This window comes from Microdochium trichocladiopsis, assembly GCF_020744255.1.
Source record: "Microdochium trichocladiopsis strain MPI-CAGE-CH-0230 chromosome Unknown B0I36scaffold_13, whole genome shotgun sequence".
Taxonomy (NCBI): Eukaryota; Fungi; Ascomycota; class Sordariomycetes; order Xylariales; family Microdochiaceae; genus Microdochium; species Microdochium trichocladiopsis.
The window spans coordinates 860267-874056 of record NW_025763556.1 but is presented as its reverse complement, the minus strand read 5'-3'; the positions used below and the strand labels follow the sequence as shown (position 1 = coordinate 874056).

Sequence of the window (13790 nt, the reverse complement as noted above, 5' to 3'; positions counted from 1 at the left end):
CCAGCGTCGTAAACAAGACGACCCTAGTGCCTTGCACGTGGGAGCAGCTTCGGCACTTGAATTTCCGAGTATGCAGTCGTCCACCTTGGTTCCTGGCTGCCCGACTTGTGCCTGCCATGCAACCTGCCCGCATGTGCATGGCGGCCAGGGTACAGACAAGCTTGTGATTCCCGCCGTTTCTTGTATTGTGGGGTCGTAGAATCTCAGGACTTGGGCTGATTACTTGTGCAAAAGAAAGCCCGTCCGCCAAGCGAAAATCTGGGGTAATCGGCAATGCGCATCATGCGATGCGTTCTGTGTGGGCCAGCAAAAGCAGGGCCGATAGTGTGGATGGAAACTGCAACGTCAAACAAGAGCACCAATCCTGGCTCGAGCTGGACAGTATAGCCCTGTCGATCATAGATTGATCAGTAACTTCCGGTAGCTGGTGCTCCGCTCACTCTGTCAGGTCACGAGGACCGCACTACGTCAGTTGCCGGGGGTGGTCGTCGAAAGCAGCGGTGCCGCTACGACGTTGGGCAGCAATTGTATTGGTGCGCTTGGTACGGCGCTCATGGACGACATTCGAATCCCTGTATTCCGCCTAAAACCGGCCGATTTCCAGGACGCGTTGCTTATCAAGTGGGCGCCGATGTTTGTAACGAAGGTTCGGCAGGCGGAACTCCGTCGGGAATGGCTGTGTGAGCCTGGGTGACATTTTAGATGTGCTCGAGTGCGTAGCCGCGAGATGGACAGACACCTTCGAGGAACGCCAGTGGACTCCAGGTATTGTAGTCGTGGAAAACGGTTGCCCCGCACTTGGCAGTCGCATGAATGCATCAAGATTCAGCAGATGCACGATGCTGCAGCTTCAAGTAAGTTGTGGTGAGCACAAACCTTGTCTCCTCCAGTAAGTGCAGGACAAGGGCAACTTAGTTGATGGTGCGTCACGTGTTCCAGTCGCGCTGCGATTATAACGACACGGCAGTCTGCAAATGACAGCGCAGATCACTTACGTGGAGATATAGAGTCATATTAAGGACAGCATATGATTTGACAATGCTTCTGCCAAGCTTTCCTGGACAACCATGTACTATTGTTGTCTCGCAATGCTCCCCATATTTGGTCACCCGTGCGAGCAACCCAGCACACGAGCGACTGAAAGGACGCAGCTTCCTATGGACATCACATGGATTTGAATGGGTAACATGATAAGCTCCTGCAGACCCCACGATGCGTTTCTAAATATACATGCGTCGATGAGGCTGACATGGCCAAAACACGCTGCTGGCCGGGGCTTGGGCAATCAATTCACGCGCCTCACAATGTCGACGCAATTCATTGCGGCGAGGTCTACCGGCTGATACAGTGCATACTTTGCCCCAGACATCATGTCCCTCTCCCGACTTGGGGGTTAATCAAAAGAGGCTGCGACAGCAGCAGTGTCCAAGCGTCCGAGGGTGCCTAACGCTACTGCTTACGGCAAGGCAACTTCTCGGTGTACACAGCCTCATGACCCTGGACCTCCCTGGTGGGGTCCCCGTAAGCGACGATCGCACATACTGCGCGCGGCTGCCTCGGTTGCTATCTGGATATATCCCAAACCTTTCCCTGATTGACGAGTCCCTCTGGCTGTTCTCTAGCAAGACACCACAAATGCAGCACTCAAGGCTGGTCACAGACCGAAAATGGAGGTAGCCGACATCGCCCTAGCCGCGAGCACATCGCCCCTCTGCAGCACGTGCAGAACCACTGGTCCCTGGAGCGCAGCTGGTTGGAAAGACTTCCACACCCGCGAGACGTACCGCACGCATCTGAAATGGATGAGGGAAGAATCCAGCATGATCCGCTCACTGTCGTACGAGCTCAGCGTCGAGCAGTTCCACGCCGACGCGGAGCGGTGTGCGTGGTGCGCCGCGCTGCTGGAGCAGCTGGGACTGCCGCCCACCGCCGCCATCGCAAAGGAGCAGGCCGAGTTCACGGGATACAGCTTCTCACTCGAGTTCTGCGCACCAGAAGGGGTCCGGCCCGTGCGCATCAATGCAATCAGGGTTCTGCTGACTGCCGACCGAGCGGGCGGGTTCACGCCGTTTCGCGCGAGGTTCAATGTTCTCGCGAGACCAGGTCAGTGTCGCTGGGGACATGTGCGTCCTCCAACTTTTGAGAGTCAGGCGCTGATGAGACCATTTTCTACAGACTCCATAGCAGACAAGGTATTCCTTGCTCCTCGAGCAACCATGTACAAGGACTCGGAATTCAACCACAAGCTGGCGAGAGAGTGGATCGACTACTGCACGTCGAGCCACGACCAACGGGGAGCCAGTCCCAGCACAGATGAAGCAGCCCCAAGCCGCGAGGAAAGCCTTCCACTTCTTCCCACACGCATCTTGGAAATCAGCCCCGATGCCGAGAACCCAGAGGCACCATCCATTGTCCTCCGCGAAGCGGTGCCAGGCCAGAGGGGCAAGTACATCTGCCTCTCGTACACGTGGGGTCCTCACACGCGGCACAACTTCCCACAGCTCGCCCGCAGTCTTCTCCGGCACGACGACTCTGCCACAGAGACGGGCCATCCATCCGATGCCCCGCTCCCCGTAGTCTTTGTCGATGCCGCGCACGTCGCCTTGAAGCTGGGCATTCGCTACCTCTGGATCGACGCGCTGTGCATATGGCAGGACGACAGTGCCGATCTCAAGGCCGAGCTCTCCGAGATGCACCGATACTTCAGCGAGGCGACAGTCGTGGTGCAGACTTCTGGGACGAGGTCTGTGGACGAGCCGTTCCTGGGAGAGGCGAGGAACTCTGCCGTGGGGCAGATGCTGCACGATGCTTTGCACGCTGGGTCTGCGGATGGGGGGGACTTCCTGAGGCTGCCCTATCTCCATGAGCACTTTCAGGGGGAGGAAGGCGAGCAGCCCCGCCAAATCAAGGAAAAGAAGCCCGAGGACAGTGAACCGGACGCGAGTGAAGGGGGGCAAGTGTCCGAGCAACAAGAGCAATCCCAGGGAGACGTCATCTTTGTCATCCCACAGTCATCCCTGCCGTGGCCCTACGATGCCAACTCCCAGGTCTCCGCGTCGCGCGGCTGGATCTTCCAGGAAGAAAACCTCTGCCGGCGCCTGCTCGTCTTCCCCTCGGGCGGCGGGATGCTGTACACCTGCGACTCGGGCACCCACTCCCGGACCATCCAGCACGACGGGCAGGTCAACCACCACCTCCCCACCCGGGTCGGGGGCGGCGGGCGCGACCGCAGACCGGCCGGCTTGCCGGTCTGGGGAAAGGAGAGCCTCATGTCCCCGAGCACGGGTTCCCGAGCGGGGTGGCCTACGTCCCCTTTAATGATCGGGTGCTCGTGCAGATCGACTTTATGCGGAAGCTTGCGGTGCTGGGGAATCGGCCGGAGCTGGTGTTTGGCGGTAATGGGAGTGTTGTTCTGACGCTGAACCTTACCCAGGAGGAGAGGGATAAGAGAAGCGCGGGGTGGAGAGCAGCGAAGCCGCAGGGGAGGGTGGAGGAAATCGAGGAGGGTCAGGGCAATGCTGAGGAGGTCTCGCGGAATGACGCAGAAGGGTCTCAGGACAGGGTGGAAGCGGGCGATGGAGCACCAGATCAGGAGCAAGACGAGGACCCCGTGTCAACAGCCGACCGATCACTCTCCCGACTCACCTTGCAGTCCTCAGACGATTCAGACACTCTCGAGGAAAACAACAAGAACATGCCATCGACAGATCCGGGAGAGACTGAGACGGCAGCCGCCGAAGAAAGAAAGGAAGTAGAAGAGGAAGACGAAGAAGAGTCTCCTCGCCACCTCACACGCCTGGAGCCGATCTACCTCACAACCCGCGTCACGTTCACCGACAAGACCACGCGTACTACAAGACTCCCACCGACCGAGCACCCGCTTCTCAGCATGAGCCAGGGCGAGAGGTCCATAATGATCGCGAGTGGCCCCTGGCCGGGCAGTATCTTTCCCTCGAGCCTTGCAGCGATATGGAACCGGCTGGTGAGCGAGTACTGCGCGCGCAAGCTGACCAACCCACGGGACAAGCTCGTCGCCATGGCGGCGCTGGCGAGTGCCTTCGAAGCGCAGTATGGGACGGACGTACTCGGGCAGTATCATGCAGGGATCTGGCGCAAGTTCGCGGGGGAAGGGTTGTTGTGGTTTGCTGCGTGGCGAAGAGCAAGGCAGACAACTGAGGCACCAGCCATCGAGTATGATGACAGAGCACCGTCATGGTCCTGGGCAGCTGTCCGACGGGCGCAATACCCGGATCCAAAGGCCGAGATCGAGAACGGGGTGGACTACATGGATCTCGACTTTGCCGTTCTCGCGCTGGAAACCACGACTGCGGAAGACAGTCCCTCGAGGGGCGCTGTTGCTGTGGGCGGATACGTTCGAGTCTCCGGGCTTGTCATGGACGTGTGGTGGGCGATGGACTTCAACAGGCACGGCGAGCAGGTCGTCAACTTGTTCACCGCCCCCAGAGGTGAAAGGGTGGGTAAGTACGGCAGCGCGGGCCCGGACCATGACTGGTTGTATCCTCCCGAGGATGGCACGAGGGAGCATGTGCTGCTGTTACTTGGGAGGAGGTTTGTGCAAGGGGTCGGGCACAACCAGGATCACGAGTGTGAGTGTCTGCTGCTGAGACCCAGGCAGCCAAGCTTGGCGGGAGACCATGTGCCAGACGACGAGTACGTGCGCGTTGGCTTTGCAGGACCCGTGCTGTTCAATTTCGAAGAGGAGTGGCGGCCCCGGTTCCGACAGGTCGAGCTGAGCATCTTCTAGGGTTGTTCGCTGTGCCCAGTTGTCATAATTACATACAACATCATGAGTAGAGCGACACGCCCGTTTCCCCACATGAGCTCGTTCCTTGAAAGGGAGCTTCTTGACAGACGGCAGCACCCGCTACGCCGGCGAAAATCCCCGCCAGGGGTCATCGCACTCAGGCGGCCCGCGCGAGGCGAGGCGAGGCGAGGCTGGCACTGGATCCATCAGCTGTGGAGTTGAGACGGTTGCTCGCCCTAAAGCGGGAAACATTGCCCCATCTGACAGCTCCTAGGCCTGGGCATGGGCATGGGCCCATCCTGCTGATCCGAGTATCCGTGCCTAGCGGCTGTGGCGCAGGGCGTTTTCTGCGCTTGCGGGGACGGACTTGCTTTGTTGTGTCGTCACAGCCTGTGGCAGGCAGCCGCCTATTCCCCCATCCCTCATTTCAACTCACGCAAGCCTTTTGCAACACATAAAACAACATCCACGTTCGTTTATTCCCCGACCTCTTCAAGCAACAAATAGTACCCAAACCAGTCCGCTCGCTCCGAATCGCAACGCTCGTTACAGAACGCCTCACGGAACTATGAAGTCCAACTCCGTCCTCCCCGTCCTTACTGCTGTGGCAGCCCGCGCGGCGTCTGCTGCCGGCACTCCCAACTGCTACTCGTCCCTGGCCGAGGGCGACTTTGGCACGGGCAGCAACAGCACCTTCGCGTTCCTCTCGTACGGCTCCTGCCGGGAGCAATGCAGGGGCGCAGCCTTTGCATACTCTGCGCTCCAGGGCGAGACGTGCACCTGTGGCGCCGCCCTGCCCCCGGCCAGCGCCCTCGTCGGCGATGACGAGTGCAACACGCCCTGCCCGGGCTATCCCCTCGACATCTGCGGCGGGCCCAACGCCTGGACCATTATCGATACTGTCCCTGGGGCCAGCCAGGTAAGCCTCTGCTTTCCCCTTTCCTCCCTGAGTCGCCGCTGGGTCAACTCTCCCGCTTACATGCATACACGCACTCATCTGGAAAACTATTGCCGCCGACGTGTCACTGACAACGACGATTCGAACCAAGCAGAGCTCCGTGACCGACGTGCCATACTACACGGCCAACTCCACCACCCCTGCCCCGACTGGCGTCCACAGCAGCACCACCACCTCCGCGTCCGCCACCAGCTCGACCTCTGTGATCCCCACTGCCGGCGCCGTCGCCGAGGGTGCCTACTTGGGCGGCGTTGCCGCTGCCATGGGTCTTGGTGTCGTGTACAACCTGTTCTAAACTCGCTCTTTGGGCATGAGCATCATTGGGCGTAGCCAGCGTCTACATGATATTAGCACGCATACGTGCGTATTTAAGGATAGGGGAAAGTTGGAGGCTATCTCGTCCGGGATCACAAGAGATCAAGGCCTGACGTGGATATGACAACACGCGGTGCTTGTAGCCGCATAGAGCAGGTTTTCTCCGCAGACCAATAAGGCGCCAGTACAAAAATAGTAGAGAAAATCCAGGATTCTGGGCCAACACGATTGTCATTTTCGGGGCTGTGCTTTTCGCTGCGTGAAATAGTAGCTTTTTCGAGGTACTTGCGATCGTCAAAACTCCGTGCCACTTCCGACTGAGCAATGATTGTAAGCGTAGGTGCTTTGACAGGCGCCAGGGTCGTGTGGGACTCGTTTGAATCGAGCCCTTTTGAACTCATCTAGGAAACCTCGAATGCGAATTGCGGACTAATGACCAGACCATGCGCATGCGTGAATAGTCTAAATTAAATCAATGTCAAGCAGATTTAAAAGTCGATGGTGTCTCTTGCAAGATCCCAGTCCGATCTACCCCGGGGCCGTAAGGTAGACCCCAGGTTCGTAAGGCAGGATACGAGACGATGAAACTTTACAGCCCAGCCTCCATCCAGGGGGCGCCCGTACGACAGACGGAATATCCGCCTCGGCAGCCGCCGACGGATGAAGCAAATCAATGCCTGCTTCTCCACATGGACCAGGCAGGGGTTCCGGTCGCCCAACCTGGCAGTCTTTCCTCCCGGTCTCTACACTGTGTCTGACGCGGGCCACTGAAGTGCCTTGAACGTCCTTACGGCGTACTCCGTATGCTTGACTGAGCCTGAATACAGCTCAACTGCTCCACTGATGTTTCACACGCACCTCACACTGGCCACCAGAATGCCAGGGCGGGCCACTTGAATGCAGGAACCCGGCGCCACAGCGGATCAACCCGGTGGCCCCTGACCCTGACGCTGCGCGTAGGCACCAGCATTCTGGCACCTCAAGCCAGCCGTTGACTTGTCTAGAGCACATGATCATCGTGGGGCTTCTAGATAAAACAGCGACCAACACCAACCATAAATGCCCCAAGATGTGTCCAACCTTGCCCATACCTTCTCCTCCATTGCTCACAACGCTAGTCCACTCACTTCAACCAGTCCGCTCGCTTTAACCAGTCCGCTCGCTTGCAGTTTACCAACAACATCACCAAGACCGCCACAATGAAGTCCACATTCGCCATCATTTCCCTAGGCGCAGCGAGCGCCATCGCCGCTTCGGCCTCGGACTCGACTCCCGAGACCTACCTAGGCTGTTACTCTGCCATTGATGAGGGCATGTTTGAGGGGCAGACAGAGCCTTTCAACTCGCACGGCCAGTGTGCCAAGGTGTGCCGCACCCAGGGGGCCGCCATCGCCGTCCCGCGGGGCTCTGTCTGCCTCTGCGGCAATACTGTGCCTGCTGCCAGCGCGCTCGTCTCTGAGGACAAGTGCAACATCCCGTGCCCTGGCTTTGATGCAGTGACCTGTAGCGGCGAGAACGCCTTCTCGGTTTTCAAGTCGGGTGTCAAGGTCGACGGCTCTGGTGAGGCGGAGGGCGAGACGTATCCTGTTACTTACGTGGTACGTACATACAAGGCCCCGTTGTCTTTGAACCTGGAGAACAGCCCTTTAACAACCTCTGATCATATCCACAGAGCACTGATGTCACTGGCTACACCACCACCATCACCAACTACCCCGTCACCACCACCGCCTCGTCGCAGGTCGTCGTCACTACCACTGGCACGCCTTCCTCAGTCTTCTATCCGACCGCCGGCAACGCCACGACCTCTGCTCCTCAGACAACCTCTTCCATCCCTGTCGCTGGCGCTGTCTCTGCGCGTGTCCTGTCGGGTAGCGTTGGTGCTGGTGTGTTGGGTTTGGCTGTCGCTTACAACTTGTTCTAAGCTTGAAGAGCAAAGGCTACAACTTCCTCATCATAGCGCACTGGCATACGCTAGTTTGTTGGTTTTGTCTCGACAACACTTTTCATAGCATAGCGTTAGCATGTTCATCAACATGGGATTTCTTACATCCGACATGGCCTGAGAAATGCAGCTACCAAAGTGACAGGTTGTAGCCTATGGCAATAGGCATTCGCCCCCACTACACTATCGTTTGCTCAGATGTCCATTATGAGAGGGGAAAGCTCGTAAAAAGCGCAGTTTGCCTTCGTCCTGAGTGTCACCGGAAAACCATCGCGTCCCTATACCATGCCAACTGACCCGACCGAGGATATCAATCCTGGTCGTTGTCTGTGCCCCCGCGTGTCCATCGCCGGCTGTTTTGTGGTCTTTCCAGGACATTCAGAGGCAATCGTGACGCTCATCGCCTGTTCATCTGATCGTGCCGCAACCCCAGCCCACACACAAAATACCCTCCCGGCACCCGTCTCATCTGCGGGTACACGCAGCACAGCGGGCTCCCTGCCAGAGTGTCGAACAGCTCGTGAATCGTCAGTCCTACGCGACGACATCCATCTCGAGAGTTTAATCGATCGTGATATTGCGCGCGCGCGAGGGCGGCTTGTCCTAGAGAGTCAAGGTGCCGGTCACCTTGCGCGCCTCAGACTGGTGCATTGCCTGGTGGATCCAGGAAAAGGGGAGCACGTATATGGACAGGCGCGGAGGCTTTTGGGGCTTGCACTACCGTTCACTACTCAGCTCTACCATTTGGGACCGTGAGTTGGACTTGAGCGGGCTGACTCGGCCGTCCCTCGGCCTCAGCCTCCCCGTCACAGCTGCAGGCCGAGCAGAATCACCATACGGACAGCGTGGATGAGCACAATGCGTCAATCTCATTGCTGAGGCACGAGAACCAGATCCAGGCCACTTGCAGACTCTTGTAATAAAAGGGCTAAATTGCTGTGAGCTCGCGGCGCTAGTAAGTGGGCTGCGAGGGAAGACATTCTAGAATGCAAGCTCAGCTACTGACATTGCCAAAGCTGGTTACACAAGTGAGTAATATCTTGCCCGTGGACTATTGAAAGTCTTGCTTAAACGCTGGTGGCCGCACAAATTCAGTCTAGTGTGCTGCCTAACAAGATTTGGCAGTTTGAAGCGACATAGAACCACTCCCTCGTCTCCAGCACTATCTTACGGCGCCTCGTACACGATGCTGTACTCAGCACATCCGGCTTCTAGAACCCCAGAGACCTGCAAAAAGGACGAATCCAAGCTGACTGGACAATCCACGACGAAGGCCGGCACGTTCTCACGACTAAAGCTTAGCACGCCCTCGGCGCTGAGCTCGGTGTTTATGTATATACAGCCGGAGCCCTCAATCGCTTCTGCCGTGTCGAAGTAGATGGGACAGGTACCCGTGGCTGGTGGGTCGGTGTCGCCAAAAGTGTTGGTGTCGAGCTTTTGCAGGCGACTATTAGCCGTGCGCACGATGCGAGCTGCAAGAGAGCGGTCGCTGGTGAATCCGAGAGCGGAAAAACTAGCAATCGCGTATTGACCGTCGAACCTCCCACCCTGGGCGCGAAAGAGGCCTGTCTACGATGAATACGAAGCCATCCAAGTCAACGAAGGCGGGGATGATGATGATTGCGGGAGCGGATCAGACAGCGAATCGAATGTTTCCGCAGTAGTCACGAGGCAAAGGGTCTCGAACTGGTCAACAACTGCATCAGCCGGGATTCCAGGCACGGGCGCCGAGAGTGCGCCCGCGCCACGGCCGTCGTACACACCTGCGGCAACAGGTCCCCCTGGTGCGAAGAACCGAGTATACGCCACACCCAAGGAGCAACTCACTGACCACCAATTACTCTTATTATACCCCACCATTCGAGCGTTCTCGCTCAAGACCAAATCTTGGGGTAAAGATCACGTTATTCAATAGTTGCGCCTACTTGTGTACTTGAGACTGACTCGCAGATTGTCCCAGTGCTCCTCTATCCAGAATTTATTCGCCAGATTGCTCCTTCATCTGAACAACTAACCAATCTGGTGCTCGAAACCGACGAGATGACAACTATCAAGGCGCTTGCAAGGCGTCAGAACAGCAAGCGCGAGACTTGGGCTGCCGACTTTGTCGTCGGTAAAGGATCAGGACAGATTATACTTCTGCACGGGTAAGTACACGGTCAATGCCTACAGCATCATCTCGTAGCCCCATATTAATGCTCGCATGGATAGGCTGCCAGGAGTGGGAAAGACGTACACTGTTGAAGCCGTTGCGTAGTACCTCCATAGACCGCTTCTCTCGCTCCCCGTCGCCGATATTGGCACAGTCGAGACTCGAGTTGAGCGGGAGCTTCTTAAGTGGTTCTCTCTAGCTGAGGCATGGAACGCAGTCTTGCTGGTCGACGAGGCAGACATCTTTTTGGAGCGCAGACAGAATCGAGACCTTGCTCGAAATGGTCTGGTTTCAGGTATGTTTAAAGATGAATACCCAGGTTAAATCATTCCCGTCCTCTCTCCTTCTTGCAAACTATATTCTTCATCTCCCGCATTTCGCTGCGGTCTCAAGCCCATTTTCTGGTGGAGACTGATGACTAGGCAACAGCCTTCCTCCGACGCATGGAATACTTCAAAGGTCTCCTCTTCCTCACGACCAACCGCGTCGGGCAAATCGATGATGCGTTTATATCGCGTGTGCACGTGGCCATCGGCTATGAAGCTCTGTCCCCTGACAGCCGGGCCAAAATCTGGCAGGGCTTCTTCCGCAAGCTAGCCAAGGAGAAAGCCGGCAAGATCCAGATCTCAACCGGCGCGAAGAAATGGGTGCTTGACCGCGCAGCCTCGGGCGAGTCGCAGATGAACGGGCGTGATATCCGCAACGCGCTGCAGACGGCGATCACGCTTGCGGAGGCGGAGCACGAAGAGGATCCGGACTTTGACGCGGAGAAGATGACGGTCATTGTGGGACAGTCACATTTCCAGAGGGTGCTGGACATTACGAATAAATTTCATTCATATGTGTATGTGCAGAGCATCCGACGGGAGGACGAGAGAAAGAGGGCTGCTGCGCGACAAGATCGAAATGACTATTGGCATATGGAGAGCCAGGCCGATCCATAGCTGTTGGAGTACAAGAGTGGTCCTGCGATGGATGGTCCGGCAGAAGGCAATTCGGTCTTCAATTATCGCGTCCTAGCCTAGTTATTTTCTGCATCCATCTATTCAGGTCCCGCGACGCAATTGTCAAAGTACTCGCGAACATGCAGACCCCCGTGAAAATAATGATCCAGCGGTACGACGATGTGCTCAGCGACGTCCCATGGTGCTGTGTTACACTGCTTTGCCGGACCAACAAGCCGCCAATAGGGCCGGCGAGGACATTGCCCACGCCCTTGCCGAAGTTAAGCAGCGCAAAGACGACCGGGCCGGCAACGACGTCGTCAGTCACGGCTGTGCTCATCCGGCCCCAAATCGCGGTGAACCCGGCACTGAAGAACCCATACAGCACTGCGAACCCGAGCAGCAACGACAACGAGTCAGCGACTCGCCACATGGTCAGTGACGTGACCGCCGCCACGAGTGTCGATGTACAGGCCAGGATGGCGAGCGGGACCTTCCCATCTGAGAGGTAGCCGAAGACGAACTGCCCGCCGACTTGTGAGACGCTCATCGTAGCAAGAAGGATGGCGCCCGATCTCTCACCGAGCTCGAGCGAGGTTGCAGTGGAGGGTAAGTACAGCGAGGGGAAAAAGTAACCGAACCCTTGAAACAGGTTCGATATAGAGTAGAACCAGAACAATGGATTTTTCAAGAAGGACCAGTTGATTTTCGGCGAGATTGCATGGTGCGAGGGTGGCAAGCGGCCATCTAAAAAAGGGATCAATGGCCCGGTGACAATGGCCAAGCCCACGGCTACGGCACGGAGAGTGGTCTGGTAGCCGTATTTCGCCAGCAAGGCCTGGATCATGAAGGGCATGACCGCCCCTGATACACCTGACGCGCCACAGAGGACGCCGTAGGCCATGCCCCGGCGCGCGATCCAGTACTCGTTGACCATGATCAGGATGGGATAGTACAAGATCAGGAACCCGAGGCCGTACGCCACACCCTGGGTCAGGATGAGGGCCTCGAGAGTCGTGGCGAATGAGCCTGCCACAAGGCCTCCAATACATATCGGCCCTATTTGTGATTGGTCATTGTCAGCAATGCATCAAAACAGTTGCTATCGCATCATCAGACCTACAACCAACCCAGATCATTTGTCGACGCCAGCGCTGGTGGCGTTGGATGAACGGCATGACAAGGGGCGCGCCAAGGTAGCCCAGCCCGGACGCGATTGTGCCGACCACGCCGATATAAGGGTTATTGGCGAATTCTGGGATCCTGGAGTAGTAGTCCTGAAAGACACCAAATGATAGTGGAAAGCCTTAGCCACAGGTTCTTGTCAGCAAACGGTGGGGATCCATGATTTGGCCCGCGACAGTGCTCACCCCAAAGTAATGTCTCAAAGACAAAAGCAGTGCCTAGGAGCCTCCAAGCCGCGATTCCGCCGTCAATCGGCGCGAGCTCGTGGCTTTGTGCTGTTCGACTCTCGGGCTCGGCTGAACGACGGCTCGAGATGGCCGCCGGCGGTCCTGTTGTCGTGGACGCCCTCACCCTTTGCTCAGGGGCGATAGTAATGGTACATAGTTCCGTGCTGGACATGCTGCAGCGTGGCGCATCACAACGCGAATAGTGTCATCAGAAGGTAGAAGTTGTCGAGTGACAGGTGCAAGTAATGATCACCCGGTCTCAACAGCTCAACACTAGCCGAGGCCCAAGCAGCTCCTTGCCGAGCGGCCTACCCCAGCTGAGTCAGCCCCATTAGTTGCTCTCCTTCGGTCCATAATGTCTTGGCAAAGCTTTGGATGCACACTTGAAGCACTTCAGATAAAGTCCCACCTGGTTATTGAATCACTGACCAGGACGTTCTTTAGATTGCGACCTCTAACTGGTCATTTCGGTAGACCGCTCTCCTGTCCCCCCAAGACAGGCTTCCCGTTCTCGATCACCCAGTAGTCGTACCCGATCGTCATCTGAATATTCTCGACATCGATAAACCTCAGCTCGTCGGGCTGGATCTTCTCCGTGTACTCCGGGTCCTTGAACGCGGACTCCTGGAACGCCTGAAAGTCCCTGACATAGGCGTCGCTGATGCCGTCGTACTCGAGCATCGGGCGCCCGGCAGCCTTGGCCAAGGCTTCGCCCAAGGCCTTCATTTCCGGAGTGGTGTGGTACTGCACGACGGAGCATGCATAAGTCTCGGGGATTGTGGTTGTGGTGGCAGCCAGACTTGACTCACCTGACGATACTCGACCACGCCATGGCGCATCATGAAATCGACCACCATGGGCCCGTGGACGGTGCTCCAGTGCTTGTAGAAGTCGGCCTGCGACATGCCCTTCTTGCGGGGGATTAGGGTCGTGATTCGGACAAGTTTCTCTGTCGGCATTGTGGCTGGATTGTTTTGGATCGTGTTTTACTTCTGGGCTTCTGTCAAGACAGATGCTGGTAGGACGCGCAGTGTACGCAGGATCGAGGTGAGGTGTCTTGTAGGTTCAAAACATCCACCCTTAGGCAATGGAGCTATAGCATGAGCTTTGAACACGTCGTCAAATTGGGTACTGAGTAACGCATGTTCCAAGAGGGGCAGCCAGCTGAATCATTGCTGACTCGCCGCACAGGTAGCGTAGCGAGGAGGGTTCGGCCGAAACTCCGGACCTTGAGTTTAGGGAACCATTCCGATTGGTGCTGGCTGGCCCTGAGGTGCTGACGACTTTGGTCCGTGGCAA

At 57.1% G+C, this 13790-nt stretch overlaps 7 protein-coding genes across 7 annotated transcripts; 5 read left to right on the top strand and 2 right to left on the bottom strand.

Annotated features, from left to right (window-relative positions):
- The first annotated feature begins 1546 nt into the window (after positions 1–1546).
- B0I36DRAFT_49580 (heterokaryon incompatibility protein-domain-containing protein) lies at positions 1547–3743 on the top strand. Its single transcript, XM_046162968.1, has 2 exons — positions 1547–2103; positions 2176–3743. The coding sequence occupies exons 1-2, from the start codon at positions 1668–1670 to the stop codon at positions 3414–3416; spliced, it is 1677 nt and encodes a 558-aa protein (XP_046005349.1). The 5' UTR covers positions 1547–1667; the 3' UTR covers positions 3417–3743.
- Positions 3106–4835, top strand: B0I36DRAFT_49578 (uncharacterized protein). Its single transcript, XM_046162967.1, has one exon. It carries the CDS (start codon positions 3347–3349, stop codon positions 4763–4765), a length of 1419 nt encoding a protein of 472 aa, XP_046005348.1. The 5' UTR covers positions 3106–3346; the 3' UTR covers positions 4766–4835.
- A 357-nt stretch (positions 4836–5192) lies between these two features.
- B0I36DRAFT_338647 (uncharacterized protein) lies at positions 5193–6470 on the top strand. Its single transcript, XM_046155790.1, has 2 exons — positions 5193–5684; positions 5818–6470. The coding sequence occupies exons 1-2, from the start codon at positions 5334–5336 to the stop codon at positions 6016–6018; spliced, it is 552 nt and encodes a 183-aa protein (XP_046005347.1). The 5' UTR covers positions 5193–5333; the 3' UTR covers positions 6019–6470.
- Positions 6471–7016: 546 nt separating this feature from the next.
- B0I36DRAFT_338645 (uncharacterized protein) lies at positions 7017–8094 on the top strand. Its single transcript, XM_046155789.1, has 2 exons — positions 7017–7636; positions 7711–8094. The coding sequence occupies exons 1-2, from the start codon at positions 7238–7240 to the stop codon at positions 7960–7962; spliced, it is 651 nt and encodes a 216-aa protein (XP_046005346.1). The 5' UTR covers positions 7017–7237; the 3' UTR covers positions 7963–8094.
- Positions 8095–10023: 1929 nt separating this feature from the next.
- Positions 10024–11398, top strand: B0I36DRAFT_425801 (P-loop containing nucleoside triphosphate hydrolase protein; the record flags this gene model as incomplete). The annotated part of the gene is made up of 3 exons (XM_046162359.1): positions 10024–10130; positions 10252–10430; positions 10565–11398. 3 exons carry the CDS (start codon positions 10024–10026, stop codon positions 11077–11079), a joined length of 801 nt encoding a protein of 266 aa, XP_046005345.1. The 3' UTR covers positions 11080–11398.
- Positions 11027–12609, bottom strand: B0I36DRAFT_278246 (major facilitator superfamily domain-containing protein). The gene is made up of 3 exons (XM_046151436.1): positions 12450–12609; positions 12203–12385; positions 11027–12138 (listed from the first exon to the last, which is right to left on the bottom strand). Exons 2-3 carry the CDS (start codon positions 12255–12257, stop codon positions 11138–11140), a joined length of 1056 nt encoding a protein of 351 aa, XP_046005344.1. The 5' UTR covers positions 12258–12385; positions 12450–12609; the 3' UTR covers positions 11027–11137.
- A 344-nt stretch (positions 12610–12953) lies between these two features.
- B0I36DRAFT_369339 (EthD domain-containing protein) lies at positions 12954–13450 on the bottom strand (the record flags this gene model as incomplete). The annotated part of the gene is made up of 2 exons (XM_046159763.1): positions 12954–13235; positions 13301–13450. 2 exons carry the CDS (start codon positions 13448–13450, stop codon positions 12954–12956), a joined length of 432 nt encoding a protein of 143 aa, XP_046005343.1.
- Between the last annotated feature and the right edge of the window lie 340 nt (positions 13451–13790).

What these genes read in the sequence shown, in the direction of transcription:
- B0I36DRAFT_49580 (XM_046162968.1), top strand. Translation starts at nt 1,668, where the DNA reads ATGGAGGTAGCCGACATCGCCCTAGCCGCGAGCACATCGCCCCTCTGC. An exon ending in CAATGTTCTCGCGAGACCAG is followed by an intron (nt 2,104 to 2,175) that starts GTCAGTGTCGCT and finishes CATTTTCTACAG; the next exon opens with ACTCCATAGCAGACAAGGTA.
- B0I36DRAFT_49578 (XM_046162967.1), top strand. Translation starts at nt 3,347, where the DNA reads ATGCGGAAGCTTGCGGTGCTGGGGAATCGGCCGGAGCTGGTGTTTGGC.
- B0I36DRAFT_338647 (XM_046155790.1), top strand. Translation starts at nt 5,334, where the DNA reads ATGAAGTCCAACTCCGTCCTCCCCGTCCTTACTGCTGTGGCAGCCCGC. An exon ending in CTGTCCCTGGGGCCAGCCAG is followed by an intron (nt 5,685 to 5,817) that starts GTAAGCCTCTGC and finishes CGAACCAAGCAG; the next exon opens with AGCTCCGTGACCGACGTGCC.
- B0I36DRAFT_338645 (XM_046155789.1), top strand. Translation starts at nt 7,238, where the DNA reads ATGAAGTCCACATTCGCCATCATTTCCCTAGGCGCAGCGAGCGCCATC. An exon ending in CGTATCCTGTTACTTACGTG is followed by an intron (nt 7,637 to 7,710) that starts GTACGTACATAC and finishes TCATATCCACAG; the next exon opens with AGCACTGATGTCACTGGCTA.
- B0I36DRAFT_278246 (XM_046151436.1), bottom strand. Translation starts at nt 12,257, where the DNA reads ATGCCGTTCATCCAACGCCACCAGCGCTGGCGTCGACAAATGATCTGG. An exon ending in ACAAATGATCTGGGTTGGTT is followed by an intron (nt 12,139 to 12,202) that starts GTAGGTCTGATG and finishes AATCACAAATAG; the next exon opens with GGCCGATATGTATTGGAGGC.